The sequence below is a fragment of the Rhamphochromis sp. 'chilingali' genome (genome assembly GCF_963969265.1).
Source record: "Rhamphochromis sp. 'chilingali' genome assembly, chromosome: 20".
Taxonomy (NCBI): domain Eukaryota; kingdom Metazoa; phylum Chordata; class Actinopteri; order Cichliformes; family Cichlidae; genus Rhamphochromis; species Rhamphochromis sp. 'chilingali'.
The window spans coordinates 2,920,656-2,936,493 of record NC_137947.1 but is presented as its reverse complement, the minus strand read 5'-3'; the positions used below and the strand labels follow the sequence as shown (position 1 = coordinate 2,936,493).

At 38.0% G+C, this 15,838-nt stretch overlaps 2 protein-coding genes across 2 annotated transcripts; one reads left to right on the top strand and one right to left on the bottom strand.

The window, feature by feature from the left end:
- Positions 1-298: 298 nt before the first annotated feature.
- LOC308388303 (sterile alpha motif domain-containing protein 3-like) lies at positions 299-8,112 on the bottom strand. Its single transcript, XM_080868919.1, has 7 exons — positions 7,852-8,112; positions 6,310-6,399; positions 3,734-3,887; positions 2,265-3,266; positions 1,484-1,642; positions 1,065-1,160; positions 299-654 (listed from the first exon to the last, which is right to left on the bottom strand). The coding sequence occupies exons 3-7, from the start codon at positions 3,734-3,736 to the stop codon at positions 346-348; spliced, it is 1,569 nt and encodes a 522-aa protein (XP_080725045.1). The 5' UTR covers positions 3,737-3,887; positions 6,310-6,399; positions 7,852-8,112; the 3' UTR covers positions 299-345.
- Positions 8,113-8,380: 268 nt separating this feature from the next.
- Positions 8,381-10,636, top strand: LOC308388358 (uncharacterized protein). Its single transcript, XM_080869034.1, has 4 exons — positions 8,381-8,543; positions 8,630-8,756; positions 9,362-9,530; positions 9,869-10,636. The coding sequence occupies exons 1-4, from the start codon at positions 8,433-8,435 to the stop codon at positions 10,038-10,040; spliced, it is 579 nt and encodes a 192-aa protein (XP_080725160.1). The 5' UTR covers positions 8,381-8,432; the 3' UTR covers positions 10,041-10,636.
- Positions 10,637-15,838: the final 5,202 nt, after the last annotated feature.

Here is a 15,838-nt window from a genome sequence, read left to right as displayed (position 1 = left end):
TTTCACCATAGATTCTCAATAATACAGATTCATCTGACTAATATTTACATTTCAAATAATCCCTTATCCACTTCAACTTCATATTGATCGACCAGGTCAAAATGAACCATTCTGTTTTGACTGTTCCTTCTTTTCTCCCTTCTTCCTTTCCTCCCTCTTTCCTTCACTTATTCCTAATTAATTTTAACAGTTCAAACACTAAATATGCAACTCTTTGTAACAGGTGAACGATTATATAGAGGGAAAGGGGTTGAACTACTGGGTTTTTTTTTTTACATGACTCTACAATGCACTTGAACATGTTTAAGAACAAGTTAAACTCATGTCTGGCTTCCCCATTAACAGTCACAGCAAAAGCTTTGTTTTTAGAGACCTTATGCGCTGTGAGCATCGAGAGCCACCGAGTTCAAAAAAGATGCCCTGAATTGCTTCAAAGGTATAACTCATCTGCTTTGGATAATCAATGTTGAGGGCATACAGAAGGCCAAAGAGGTATGCCAAGGCAGTAGAGAGGTCTGGAATGTTATGTAGCACGATGTCCCCTTCCAACACAACAGCATGTTCTCGCACAGACGTATCGGCATCGTCATCTTGCAGGATGGTGAGGATGGCAACTGATGCACCGTTCAACACTGGTTCCAAAATGTCAGTGTCCTGAAGAGAAGAAAAGTAAAATATGAATTATTGAAAGCTAAGAAAAATTAAAGACAAAATACATTTCTAAAGATCTTAACTTTAACCTCTATACCATGATGCTCATTTGACTCATGGAGGTTTTAAAAAGAAAAAGCTTATTTTCCTTTAATTAACAGCACAATATCTTTCACCAACCAACCTTGTGATGAGTTTTGTACAAAAATATTTTCTGCTGTTGAACACCCACTAACAATGCCCAGGTGCTCCTCAGCAGAAAAAAAAGCAGCGAGAGTTATGACAACTGCAATCCTCACCATAAAATTATCTGGACTGCACTGAGGAAGTGGACATTTCCATTTTGGATTAAATCATCTTTTAAAAACATCTCATAGCAATTAGTTTTGCTTGCATTACTTTTTTGTACTTACTAAGCACTTCAGGAAAACCTGTGTTGCATCCTCTCTGAGGAAAATGGGCAGGCCTCTCAGTGCTGCTGTCTTTCGGTGGGACACAATGTCAGATGTCTAAAGAGCATTCAGTGGAAAACAAGCATTTAAATTAGTATAGTAACGTGGTGTACCTACACACAATGCAAAATCAGAACTCTTATAGTAATGAAAATAAAATACAGATCAGGCCCAGCAACATGTAAAACTTAAAAAAACAAAACACCATTTTAACGATTTTACTTTCTTTTTACAAATTAAATAAAATACCGCCAAATAAAAACAAAGTAATGACTGATGACATTCATTTCCATTGATGTGTTTTGGCTGAAGCCAACATTTTTTTCTGTTATGACAAAGGTATACTCTCTTCTAAAAATGTCAGGTAAAGGAGCACTTACCTGTTCATCAAGTTTATCCAAGAGGTCTTCCATGTCCTCACCAAGAGCTCCCTTCTTAGACCGGTATAGTTTCAGCAGGCCAGGCACAAATTTGTTGAGGGATGCATTGAACGTCCCTAGGAGGTCTTTGCTTGTGATCCGATGAAATTCTTCAGATATCTAAACAAGACAATAACCAAAATATTGCCATTTATTCAGCACAGAAAATTTCTGGGTAGCTGCCTTGTACAGTCTGCACCATGTTATATGCCTGACTGTGTTATCAACCGCAAAACCTACTTCAAAAATCTCTCATGAATACACATTTTGCACAGGAATAGAAACACCCTCCACAAAAAACAGTATCAATATGCAAATACATATTATGTTCTACGTTGCACCAAAATCTGTGACGAATCAGATTATGTGACCTGCCTTAGTATTCTTTCCCTAAAAATCTCAGTCTATAGAAGTCCTATTTCCAGCACTAAAATAAAAAAAACATACATGCTAAGTCAAAAATTATGTGATTGACTTTCTGTTTCACAGGAAGAACAATTTTGATTTAGCATGGGGACTCTTTTCTTGTACTGGCAGAAATGTTCAGGGTAAGAATATTATGACAGGTCAAATAATCTAATGGGTCACAGATTTCAATGTGGACTGGTTGCACAAGGTATAATAAAGTTGGCCAATGCATTACACCAGCAAATACTGTACTACTTCAATAATAGTCCATCTAGTATAAGTCATGCCCAATTTGAATAATAATTAAATTATAAATAAATTTGGACACTCTTACCTCCTCAGAGGAAAACAGCCCAGGCCATCTCTCCTGGACCTCAGATACCATAGGTTGACACTCCACAACCTCTCTCCGCCTGAGAGAAAATGTCAGCGCCATCTTCTGCTGTATGACTTTCAAGTTCTTTTGTTTCTTCTTCATTTCACTGACCAGAGCAACTCTTTCCTCTTCAAGAGTAGAATCATCATGGTGCTGTGGATAATCTGGGACATGATTGACCTCTCCACGTTTGGGCTTTTTAAGGGTGAAAGGACTGCTGGCTTCATCTTCTCCTTTCCTTTTCCTGTTTACATTTACTTCATTGCAGCCTGCCCGACGAAGCTTTGATCTGTAGTTTCCAAGTTTGTGCTTGATACTTGCTTTCCATCCCTCGTAGCCTGTGATGCTACCTGGCTCCTTCAGGCATGGATATTTGAGAACCAGTGCAGAAGCCACTGACTCAACCTCATCTTTCTCAGGGTAGGCTTTAATTTCAAACACTGCCTCTGCAATTTTATCCAAAATCTCCATCTTCATGTCTCTTGTTACTGCAAGGCCCTTCTTAGATTTTTCATATGTCACATTAGCCTTACACAATTTCAGTTCAACATCATGTGAAAACTTGGGAATAGAAAATGGAGAGGGCCACTCTGACACATGTCTTAAGTTCATCTGGATAGTATCGGTCCAGCTAGGCCTGAAATCATCAGAGTGCACACTTATTGTGTCCTGGGAAGAGACTGAAGCAGAGGACACTGAAGCAATGGATTGGTTAAGTGTAGATGAATCACAGTTCCACATTATATGCAGGACTGCACGCTCAGCTGGTAATTCAGATATTGCTGTAAGATTGCATATTGCATTTCCGAAATCTGGATCCTCAAACTGTAGTGAGAAGTCACCTGCAAGTTCAAGTCTTTCTTTAAGTATATCAATCAATTGTCCCACAGATGCTGGTACTTCAGGAAGCTGGACTCGCCGGGCTTCTCTGGAGGAAAGAACTACCCGAAGTAACAAAGTCTGAAAAGAGGAGAAAAAAAAGTTGGCAGAAAATCAATAGCCAAACACAATTAGAAGACAGTTGACACCTATACCATACAGCTGCCTTTTTCCAGATGAATCTGCTGACTACATTTGATTTGCAAATGATTTAGTCTACAAATGTAAAAAACACACACACACAAAATTTTTTTAAATAAAGCTCAAGTCTATATCCAAGTTTTCATTTTCTTCAGCCACTGTACTCAACTGGCCTACACTTGGGAAAACCTTCAATTCATTCAGCACAAAACTAATGCTTAATGAGGAGAAAACAAAGGAGAGAGAGATAATTTGGTGAGGATAGCAGAGTGATAGAAGAAAGAAGTGTGTGGAGAAGAAAAGAAAAAGCAAGGGGAAATGAGTTTTGAAGTAGAGTACAATAGAGAAAAAGGGTGGGTGAGAGGGGAGATCAGAATAGGAGACAGGGTGGAGGGGAGAGAACATACCATTATAAAGTTGCTTTAATAGAGAAGGTACGTCCTTGGGGTCACCATCAGCTTTCCACCAACTGTGTATGCTGTTAGAGGGTGATAATCCGTCAGCACATCTGGATCCAGCACAAGAAGGTCTGCACAGGTGTGTTCAACAAGCTCATAGGACCTGAAATGTTCAATGTACCAGGAACTCAGTCTTTTACAAATGAATGTCACCTCCTCTGCATTGACAAGAATGGTCACAATCTTGTGGAATTCTGGGAGGCCACTGCATTGCCCAGCAGATAAAATCATGCCCGCCACATACTGTGTCCCAAAAAAATGAACGGTTTTAGACAGAGACACACTGTCTAGATGAGGGTACTTCTTTTGTATTTCACACTTGATTGATGGATCCAATTCTGAAACCCTGACCACTTTCACATTGTCAACATAGAGCTTTGGTTTTAAAAGGTTCCCACTATCCAGATGGTATGCCATCATTTGCTGGTGTTTCAAGGAAAGAGTTAGCAGCACATTTTTCCAGTTGTGAGTGTCATGGACCACCTTTTTAAAGAAGCTATGTTTTGCTTCAAATCTCATCGTCCACAATTCCACTAACGGCCCATAGCAGCGTATAAGATGTGGGTAGTGGTCAATGAAGTGGTGTTTTTGCCTTAGTCTGAAGTCCGGAAAGGTACTGGTAAGCAACAAGCGATGATCCAGTAGTTTGCAAGATAAATAACACAATGCTTCCTCAGTGAGTCTGTTTGAGACAACAATGTCAACAATTTCCTTGAGGTCCATTAAAATCTCCCAAGCTGGCTCCTGTTCTGGTATCTTACATCCAATTATAAAAGGAAGTAAGCGCAGCAGTGTCCAATTTTCATGTCCATTACCAAAAACTGTTCCTTTCTCAAAGCTTGTTTTTGGAATTTTTTGAGGCTTGTTTACTTTGTCCGAATATTTGTAGGGAAATGATTTTATGAAGTTGTTTAATGTATCAAATGTAATGAACCCTTTTGAGATCAGCTTTTTTAAACATAAGGACAACTCCAAAGGAATGACGCCTTCAAAAAGGTCATGCAAAATATCTGGAGGAAATCCGGTTATTGGGTGAAAGAATAGTAAATGTTTGCTCAGTACACATTCCCTTTTTACCCCATTAACACTTTGGAGGTTGTCAGTTTGCCTAAGCTCTTCCAGAAATGAATTGTGTTGATCAACACCCCTCAATTGGAAGTCATTAACTTCAGTCGTTGCAATTTTGTCCCGACTTATCAAACAAAAGCGACAGAACTTGTCAACAGTAAAACTTTCATAAAAGCCTGCCAGACCATGTGCACCAAGGTTATCTGCGCTCACACAATATACAGTGCCCTTAATAAACTGGCTTACAACTTCCACAAAAATTCCCTCTTCTTCTAGACACCTTATATCTTTAATCAGTGGCTCAAAAAACTTTTCATAACCATATTGTTTGACATCCACACTTTTACCTAAGAGAGCAAGCTGAATTGAACAAAGATTAGATCGAAATCTGGGTGGTAAATTAAGAACTACCCAATATACTGCAGTAATCTTGTGACGTTTTCTAGAGGTGCCCAGTGGGTTACAAACTTCAAAATCATCAATATACAACCCCAAACTGATACATAAGTTTTGTTGTCCCAGTAACTTATTGCCCTTGTAGTACTTGCCGTCTTGAAATGACTTAAAGTGTCCAGATAAAGCTTCTTGATTAAATACAATTTGGTCCAAAAAATCTGCCCGTCCCAGTAAAGTCTCAAGTATCTTAGTGACAGATATATAAACAAAAGAGTTTTTATGAGCTGTGTTGTACAGATACTCTGTGGGTTCTACAACAGAAAACTGCTCTTTGAAATATATATTCCTTCTGTGATCTGTAGATAGGGAACCTTTCTCCGATGTTGTTAAAAGCAGTGGATTAGTTTGAACTAGGGCATTAGAAATGTCTTGCAAAACACAATCATTTACTTCTATTTCATGCTTTGAAAGGATCTCTTTTACACTGGTGAGAGTATGAATGTTAGAGAAAGAGAGCAGGTTATGGAAATCCTCTACAATCTTTTGTGTTGCAGCTCGAGAAACATGCAACACTGTTTGCATACACAGAAAGAGAGATGCCAGTTTGTGTTCAAGTGTCTCACTATCCACATCCTTTACAATCTTGTCAAGCTCATCTGGTCTCACAAAATTATAAGCTGATGTTCCTGCTTCACAATCAGATTGCTCACTTTCAATTATCTCATCTTCAGAAACAGTTCTTGCAATTGTTCGAAAATCCTCAAGTGTACAATTTTTATGGTTTCGACTTCTGTGAGAACTGAAGGTTGGGCGAATGTTTGTTTTAAAATTACACCTTAAAAAGGGACATTGTACGGTTTCTCGGTTCTTTAAATGATGTCCAAGATGGTTCCAAAAGGTTTTCTCACTGCAAATCTCCTTAAAGTCACACAATTCACACTGAAATGTGGAATTTTTGTGGATTTTTACTATTGAGTGTGACCTTGAGAGGTGTGATTGTAATGCTCCAGGTGTTTTAAATACACATACACAGTCTGTGTGAATGCATGGCCAATGTGCACCTTGTCCGTGATGAAGGCGGAAATGTTTCAAAAGAGTCTCTTGACTGGAGCTTGTGAATTTGCAAAATCGGCACTGCATGAAATCCACCCCTGAAACACAAGAGACATAGTCAATTTTGCCAAAAGCACTTTTGCAATGGGATAAAACATCCATATCTAACACACAGAAGGAATCCATAGATGCAGGAGCTGAATACATCAACAAGCCAAAACCAGAGACATCATGAAAAAAATATGTAAGGAATCATATTAACTTACATATGACCACTTGTCTACTATATCAAGTATATGATTGATAACATACATGACATGTAACATAAATGCAAGCTTGAATTCAAACATTTTTTTGTTACTATGATAAAAAAAATGCAATAACTATAGAAAAAAATAATACTATCTGTAACACAATATACATCAGCAACACACAATCATTCCTTAAATATTGTCTCCTTCCCCATTATGTAAAAAGCTCTGAAAATGTAGCAATCTTATAATACAGAGCATGAAGTACAACTTTAATTTGCGTGTGACATTAACTTACAGTACATTAGGCAATCTTACACCAGCTGACAAACTGTCAAGTCAGCTTTAAACATTACTTTAAAGTAACAGTGCTGCACCGGATAAACGGTGACTATTGAAAAAGTGAAAAAACAATATTAGACAATATGCAAGTTACTTATATCACTGTCATATAATTGGCGCACATATCCTACACCGACCCATGAAAGCGTCTCCATGACAACGCGTGCTTGGCCCAGTTTGTTGTCAATGTTAACATAACGTTTTCATGCAAAGATAACATTGAAACTGGTTACAAAACGGGTAATAAGCTAATAAGTTTTACCATGGCAGAAGTGCTGTAAAAAGCCAGTGTGAGATACCGTCATTTAGTGATGTCTGTCTAAATATCAGAGTGTTTAACATTAAACATTACTTTTTGCGCTGGCCACTACTCTGAGCTAAAGCCTTCAGAGGCTGCTTGTAGCCCGATTACGACACAGCGGCGCGACGAAGGCTGCCCAAATTCATAGTGGACTCCTCTAAATTTGTCCGAGAAATACGTCCTCCTTATAATAAGCATCTCTTAAAATGTTTGCAATATTGAAACATTTCAATATAATGTAGAAAAAAAACGAGAGAAAAAAAGTTACGGATCGGACTCCCCGATCCTTATTGCGCATGTGCAAATTCTACCTGTGGAATTAGTTTTAATATTACTCTTTCTGGGTCACAAAATAAACTTTTAAGATATTTTCAGGCGTTAATGTAGCTATGTAAATTGCTAATATCTGTTCAGTTTATTAAGACAACATATACTTGCAAGAGTGCGCCGACGCTTTCGGAGACGTCTGTTACCCACCAGCTCGATAGCTAGCCAAGGGGGGGGGGGGGGGGGGTGTCAATTAAGTCACTTAGATAACTTAAAAATGCTATTGTTGGCCTTTTTCAGTGTTTTACTAGTTCCATTCTCCCGGGTCCTCAGGAGGATGCAGCCTAGGCGCTTGTAGAAAATCTTAATAACACATGTAGTTAGCTTACCTGCTAGGGTAAATGGTCGGCAGCTCCAGCACCTGTCCAAAAGAATTATACACTCCAACTGCAGAAGTGAAAATCCTCAATGGTCGAAAAATTGCAATTTGCATCCAAATCCAGCCACGATGGTTCAAATTTTCTTAGGAGGTTTTTAGTCTAGAACACATGGTAAACCACTATCACACAGCTCAGGTCTGCTCAGGCTCAGTTGAAAGTCCGTTTGGTTTAGTTCAAACTTGTTCAGACCACATGTGCCAGTCATCTACGGGGTTTCCCACTGGTTCCCAACTTGACTCAGAAACTCTGCTCAAAAGTTGATAATCTTTGTTATGCTGTCTAGAAAATCTTAGTTAGGACAACAATGAAAGAAATTTGTTGGGTAGACAAGCTTTTTTAGGTTGTAAATAGAAAGTTTTATTTCTAAGTCAGTTTAATTTAAAAACTTTAGTGAAATCAACAATTGCTAGTTATCGTTTTTACAGTGTAGTTCATGTGGGTGTGCTGCATAACATTAGACGTTACACTGTGATTATCTTATTAAACAGGAGGACTTAGTCCAGAGCTCAGTTCATCAGGAGTCTGTGATCATGGCACAGGTAATGTTTGCACTCTTCGCACTTTTTCTGGTTTCAGTCTGCACAGGACAGGACTTTTGTGTGGGAAAGTGTCCCCACTACAAAGTACTCGAGGCCTACCCGGTAAGTTTTTGGAACAATTCAGATACAGAATTTGTGTCATCTTCATTATAATGGTTCTTTAACATTTGTGCTTCTTTTGCATGCAGGACTTTGAGGTGCGCTTATATGACACTTCCACCTGGATTACTACCAAGATTGACAGCTCCCAGTCCAGTGATGTCCTCGCTGCAAATTCACGGCTGAAGGATTATGCCAAGAAGCAAACTGAAGCAGGTATACGAGGAACTGAAAGTGCAAGTGTGTGATGTAGTTTGTTTTGTAATGTTGATGTTTCTTTTCAAACACAGTAATCCAAGAGATTAGTTGTTTCAAATGGGCCATAAGAGGACCATAGCTATACAAATCAAGTTAATTCACTAGTTATTGACTGATGCGTAGGATTACAAAAATTAAAACTGATTATTTCCTGGTACCACTTGTAAGTACGAGGTAAGCAAAGTAAAGGAAGACAAGGTCTTATTATATATATATTTTATAAAAGTATATAAAACAGGTACAACTAGTTCTTCATAAGAAGAGTTGTTTGATTTTTATTCAAAACTGAAAGAAAGAAGAAAAAGGGGAGCTCAAATCTAAAATTTGTAACTTAAACACATTTGTACTGTTTTATTGTCCATATTAAAGAAATACTTGATATAGCATGGAGTCATTTTTCTTATTAAAAAATGTATTGAATTTAAAAAAAATATTTAAAGACTATAAAATTTCATAAATCACTGACTTATTTCAGAAATGTTTTAGCTCTGAATTTCTGCAGCCCCACACATTTTCAGTAAAATGCACCTTCAAGCATGTTTTTCTTTCTTTTTCTCTTTCAGGTTTTGAGATCTCTAGTGACACTTGGCCTGCACTGGTCAAGGTCACAGATGGTAAAGGTGATCCTGAATTTGCCTTGTCCTGGTTTATTCCTCCTGGTACCACAACACCTGAAAATTCTGATCCCTTGGTCCAACTGGAAAGTAAACCTGAAGCCACTGTGTATGTCAGGTGAGAAACAAGTCCATTTATCTAGTTTTTCCCCAGAAAACCAAGAAAGACTTTAATTCAGCAGTTATTTTGTAAATCTGTAAACATGTTACCACCTAACAAATACTGAAAAGGGAGGAACATTAATTTTGGACTAAGCTTCACCAGATTCCAATTTGGGGGTCAGAAAGAGAATTAACTATGAAGTTTCACATACATAATATGCAAAATTACTTACAGAGTAAACTTCAATGATAGCAAGTTTTTAAAAGCATTAAAAGGAGGGCAAAGCCTAAATCTCTTTAGTCTTTGGCCAACCTGAAAGATATCTAGAATTCTGCTTTGTTGTCTGCTCTAAGGGTTTTCGGTGGCGCTCCAAGCATCCAGAGTGGCCAAGAAAATGCAAAGAAGCTTCGTGAGGCCTTGATTACAGCTGGGAAAACCTTTGATCATGACACTTACAATGGAGCTGGATATGAATCATTTTTCTCTCTTACTCACCACAATGAAATTTGGATCTACGCTGCCTGACAACAGCAGACATCGTGAGCTGAACAAAATCTTTTCATCATGTAATCAAAGTGGGTTTTTCCATAGACATCATTTACTGTTTCACTTGCAGTAAAAAATCATGCACTGTATTTTTTGGGGGGCATCCGTAGATTTTTTGTTCTACACATCTCCAAAGGGGTTTACTTTTTTAAGTGTGTGTTTTGTGTCTTTTTCTATTTCTTTACTGTTTGCAAAAGCCCTTGTTTTTAATTTCATGCATTGGTAGAATGTTCCTTACATGAGTCAGCCCTGGAGGAACTTTCCTGCAGGTCTCCAATTACACAGAAATGCATTTAGACTTGTTTGTGCAAAAGCTGAACATACCTCCAGGGTTATTGTTTCTGGGCTACGTCCTGACATACTGGTTTATCTGCATGTAAATAAAGATTGCTCGCAAATGATAACACTTGACTACCTTAAGAAACTAAAAGATCCTCCCATTCCAAAAACATTACCCTTTCTGTTTGTTTGGATGCATAATTACATGAAACTGCTACAGTCACAGAAACATGGCTAACTACAACTGAAATAAAAAAGCCATCTACTTTGTAATAAAAAGAATTTGTAGCATCTGAGCCTGTTTGTTTGTCCTTGTTTTATATTTTGAAAAACAAAAATAAATTATATATTTTTTAAAAAGCCATCTACATAGCTACACCTGAAGATTGCTAACATCTACCTTCAAAGAAGAATAGCTAACAACGCATAATCCACAGAAAGACAGCGCAGTAGGCTAGAGCAGATTTTCCAGTGAGCAACATGGGCATATGCCCATGCCCACAGTTCATTACATTTTTAACTAGCTCCCACAGTAATATATTAAATACCAGGCAAAGTAAATCCCACAGATATGGAGACCAACTCTCTCTTCAGGGTGTTTTGTTGCTTTAATTAATTTATTATTAACAACAATATAAAATTATGCACAAAAGGAATTACTAAAAAAAAAAAAAAAAGTGGCTTTATTTATATATGTTTATATATAAATATATACGGTTGCCCCTAGAGACAAAGCATGTACAAACTCCAAAAAGCACGTACAAATTCCAAAGCATGTACAAACTCCAAAACACATTTCTAGCATTAATTGGACTTCCAAAACAGAGCTACCCTAGATCACTTAAATTACACAATTGAAAGCATATGTGTATTGTTTGTGTATTTACACACAAGCACTCATAGATATATTCAAATAATTAAAAAAAAAAAAAAAAGTTCATTTACCCGTCACTACCACACACCAAATCCGGTCGTTGGTACTTCCTGGCTTGTGTAGCCACTAGGTAACAAAAAGCTCAACACTGCCCCTTTTTTGTACGTGTTTTGGAGTTTTTAAGTGCTTCGGGGTTTGTACGTGTTTTGGAGTTCGTGCATGTTTCGTCTCTAGGGGCCACCGTAAGTATACTTTTATTTATTCACTCCACATAAAATGTAATAAATAAATCATATAATACAAAAAAAACCCCAACCATTTACATTTCAACTTTTAACTATTTAAATTTTCAGCTTTTTCCTTCTAAACAAATTTAAAGTGAAACAACACAATTAAATATAAACGTGAAAAAATATGAAAACAAAAAGAAGATGCACATTCTCTGTCATATGGGCCTGCATGAATAAACTTTCTGAATCCTTTATCATCCGCAACTGAAAATAGTTGTGGATCATTGTCAGGGACCAAGCAGTAAAGCATAAAGGACACAGGTGGTTTCAATTTTTAAAAAAGGGGGGGGGGTTTATTGACCCAAAAATATGAAAATATATTTAACAAAGCCAAAACTTAAACAGGCAGACCAATAAAAGAGGTCAACTCAATAGACTAAACTCAAGATAATAATTAACAAAACCTCAAACAAACATATTGTAATGACCTGGCTGGGGTTGTTAGCCAGATGCATTTTGGGTATTGTGTTGTCTGTGTTTTCTATCGTTCTGCTAGTTCCTATGTGTTTGATTCGCATGTTGTGTTAGTGTTATGTTAATGTAAGCCACAGTGAAGTTGATGTGTGTTCTGTGGAGTGGGTTGAATTGGCATGGTTGGCTGACACCGCGACTCTATGTGGTGGGAGCGGGATAGGGGTTCGGTGTCAGCAGCGTTACGTTGTTGTAGAAAAAGATGGTAAATAAATGACTGGTGTGAACCACTACTGCCTCCTGCTGGATCATTTGGGGATTATCAGTCTGCTGCTGAGACGCTCGGGGTCGTGCGGTGTATGAGGCACGAGCGCTCTCCATCCGTTGTGAAGTTTAGCGATAGCCGCTAGCGCCCCGCTAGCCGTTTAGCTAGTGAGCAGTTTAGCCAGTTTAACTCCACTAACCCACGGTCGTTACAATATGATAAACTGACCTCCTGAAATGACACACAGGGGAACTTAAATACTGGTTTAGCTAAACCAAATGACACACATGGGGGAAACAAGATGGCTGCCATATAACCAACTAATACAAAACAATTAAACAAACATGAAACACCCCCCGGGCAATGAAGCATGTGGTGCAATCCAATTAGGCTGTCAGTGGTACTTCAGGTCTCCCAGCCCTTTGCCACACAGGAGGAGAAGCCAACCCCCAGGTAACTCAAACAAAGATAGATGTATTAATATAACATAAAACAGAACTTTGACCTTGCAAGGTTAATATGTGTGCACGCCATATAAACATTGGAAGGTATGATGGAAAAATAAATACATTTAATAAAGAAACAATATTGAACAATAAGTAGAATATTTAGAAGTAGTGACTGTAAATTAAACTAAAGTGAATCAGCGGGTGGTGAGGTGTGGAGCTTACCATGTTTGGCATGCCATCACAGTGACAATTAAAAATTAATGAATCAATGGTATGGAAGTGGAGGAAGCAAGAAGATGATCTGCGATGTTGAGAGTTATTGTGAATGAGTTAAATAAAGTTTGACTTATCTGGCTGTTTTGTTTTGCTTAATGCACCTTATAATCCGATGCGCCTTATGTATGAAAATAGACCTGTTCATTGATATTGCGCCTGATAATCCGGTGCGCCTCATACTCTGAAAAATACAGTAATTGTGTGCAATAGCTACATATATAATCAGATCAAGTTCTGCTGGCATTTTTGGTGTTATTTTCTCAGTTTCATTTAATAAAGAAACAATATTGAACAATATGTAGAATACTTTAAAGTAGTGACTGTAAATTAAACTAAAGTGAATCAACGGGTGGTGAGGTGTGGAGCTTACCATGTGTGGCATGCCATCACAATCATTACTATACTTTTCTAATGTGACGTTGTTTCCCTGGCTCTCTTTCTCTCTCTTTCCCTCCAACTCTCTTGCTGTGCTACTGCGAGTGTAACTACCGCCCCTCCGGCCTCTTCCCAGCGCAAGCACAGGGCTCGCGTGCGGAGTGAAGCGGAAAAAAAGTGCAAGAGAGAGAGGGTGAGAGAAAGAAGAAAAAAAAACCACGGCTCCCAATAAGGAGTCGGCTCGCGTAGTTCACTTCAAAGAGTCGGCTCTAAGAGCCGTTTCGTTCACGACCGACACATCACTACTATGTAGAGCCTGCATAAGCAGAGGTGGCAAAAGCACAGACATTCTGTACTTAAACAGAAGTACAGATACTAGTGTTAAAAAATGCTCCATTAAAAGTTGAAGTACTGATTCAACTTTCTGCAGTGTACTTTCCAGTTTTCATAAATTTCCAGTTTATCAAACACCACTGAACAGTCTAACCTCTCTTCTTCCTCTCCTGTCCTTATCTTCATCTCTGATTGAAGCTGGACCTTTAGCTAGCAACTAACCGTGAAAAACACAGCACATAAACAGTTTGTGTGTTTGCTGATGCTTGTTGAGCTGATTGAAATGTTAGATTTTAAATTGCCACTTATAAAAATATTACTCCCTTTATGCTCGCTCCTCTTCTGTAGGATTAGCTGGATGTTAAAGTTGCAACTTATAGACAGCTGCAGATGACAGATGCAAAAACCTTTGTGCCAAAGGTTTTTGCATCTGTCATCTGTTTTTATGTCACATCTCCTGGTGATAAATACACAAACAGGACTTCATGTGTTACTGTTTGGGCCCAAATGAGTTGAAGGCTCGCAGTGGTGCAAATAACTCCCCTCAAATGCATTAAACCAAACGTAATGGGCCCATTTTGAAAATGTAAGGAATAGAAAGTACATGTATTTGTTTAAAAATGTAAAGAATAAAAGTAAAAAGTAGTCAGAAAGAAAACTACTCAAGTAAAGTACAGGTACCTGAAAATCATGCTTAAGTAGAGTAACAAAGTATTTGTACTTTGTTGCTTCCCACTTCTGTGCATAAGTAGCCAAATTTGTTGCCAACATTTATGCTTGTGGGTGGTTAGATATATATATGTTAATTACTGTGTGTGTCCCGATGTGCTGGCCCTTAGGATAAGATTTTTTTCCTTCTGAGTTCACACTCTTTGTTGTGGTAAATTCTGTTTGTTTGTTTGTTTGTTTGTTTGTTTGTTTGTTTTTCAGAGCGAAACATATTTGTCCTGAGACTTTTCTACTTCTTCGTTCATGCCCTAACATCCATTTCATTAGTCTCAACAATCTCATGACATTTGGGGGTTCTTATATTTATGCTGTTATTTTATTTATTTACTTTTTAAACTGAGATAATTATTGCTATTCTTAAAAAAATGCAGAGATAAAGTAGCAATCAATGCGCTGGAATTGGCCAGTGCAGGCTGTGTCTAACTGACGTGTAGTTACATTTCTTGGATGGTGCATTAAGGTTATGGGGTAGGGGTTTACAGTTACATTGTTAGTTATGTTGTACATTTTTTTCACACGTGTCTAAATCAGGCATAACTTAACAGCTTCTCATCTGACAGGTGCAGCTAATGCCAGTTAATGAGCTGAGCTCATTAACTGGTTTCAATTTTCTCTTTCTCTCTCTGTGATAACAGCAATAGTCAAGTGTCAACACTATGCTAATGCTGCTGCTGTGATTTAGCAGTACATTTTTCCCCAAAAAGAAAAGTATTTCAGGGCTTAAGTTACTGTGGAAAAGTCTTTGGGACACCAAAGCAGGGTTAACTGCTCTGGCTAGGCCTGTTAGCAGCTAATGCTAAATCAAGATGAAGGGTTAATGCTGTCTTGATGCATGCTCGTTTTCAGTAGAAGAAACGTTTTGTCACACAAGTGACTTCTTCAGTGTGCAGACTTCTACTAAAGATGCTAAATCCAGATGAACAGGATCAACTTTTTGAGAAAGGTTAATGCGGTTTCCTTCACTTTTTAGATTGGTGAAGAACTATTGCTAAGTAGGCCATAGATCTTAAACCTCTCTCCCTCAGTGTTAGTAAATAGGTTTTGCGTATAATTAGAATGATAAAATTCTCCTCAGATAAAGCTGCTTTCTGCCATTATTAGTAGTTCTTATCACACTTGATGCTGTTAAACTGGGTTGCAACATCTTGACAACAGCTTCGACTAGCTGCTGCAGACATGAATAAACTTGCATATCACTGTTCAGGAATTGCAAATAGAGTAGAGATGCTGAGAGCAGGTCCAGTGTTTACACTCCAAAACCATGAGTGACTGTTTTCAAACTGACAGCATGAGGTGCTAGACAGCAACTGGACTGACAGGAGGACCTGATGCATCATAGGAATTTTTCGTTAAGTTAAATGTGTTTGTAAGCTAATAAGTAAATAACTTCTATAGCTAGCTAGCTAAAATGAGCATTCAGCTCATGTTGATAACACAGCTGATGTCAACAAAAGAGGATTACAGCTATACAAAAAACAAAATGTTTAATAGTTATT

Excerpts from the sequence above, each read along its gene's own strand:
- LOC308388303 (XM_080868919.1), bottom strand. Across the intron at positions 1,643-2,264 it reads GGCTGTTTTCCTCTGAGGAG|ATATCTGAAGAATTTCATCG; the intron begins GTAAGAGTGTCC and ends TGTCTTGTTTAG. Across the intron at positions 1,161-1,483 it reads TGGATAAACTTGATGAACAG|ACATCTGACATTGTGTCCCA; the intron begins GTAAGTGCTCCT and ends AATGCTCTTTAG.
- LOC308388358 (XM_080869034.1), top strand. The coding sequence starts at position 8,433 with ATGGCACAGGTAATGTTTGCACTCTTCGCACTTTTTCTGGTTTCAGTC. Across the intron at positions 8,757-9,361 it reads CAAGAAGCAAACTGAAGCAG|GTTTTGAGATCTCTAGTGAC; the intron begins GTATACGAGGAA and ends TTTCTCTTTCAG. Across the intron at positions 9,531-9,868 it reads GAAGCCACTGTGTATGTCAG|GGTTTTCGGTGGCGCTCCAA; the intron begins GTGAGAAACAAG and ends GTCTGCTCTAAG.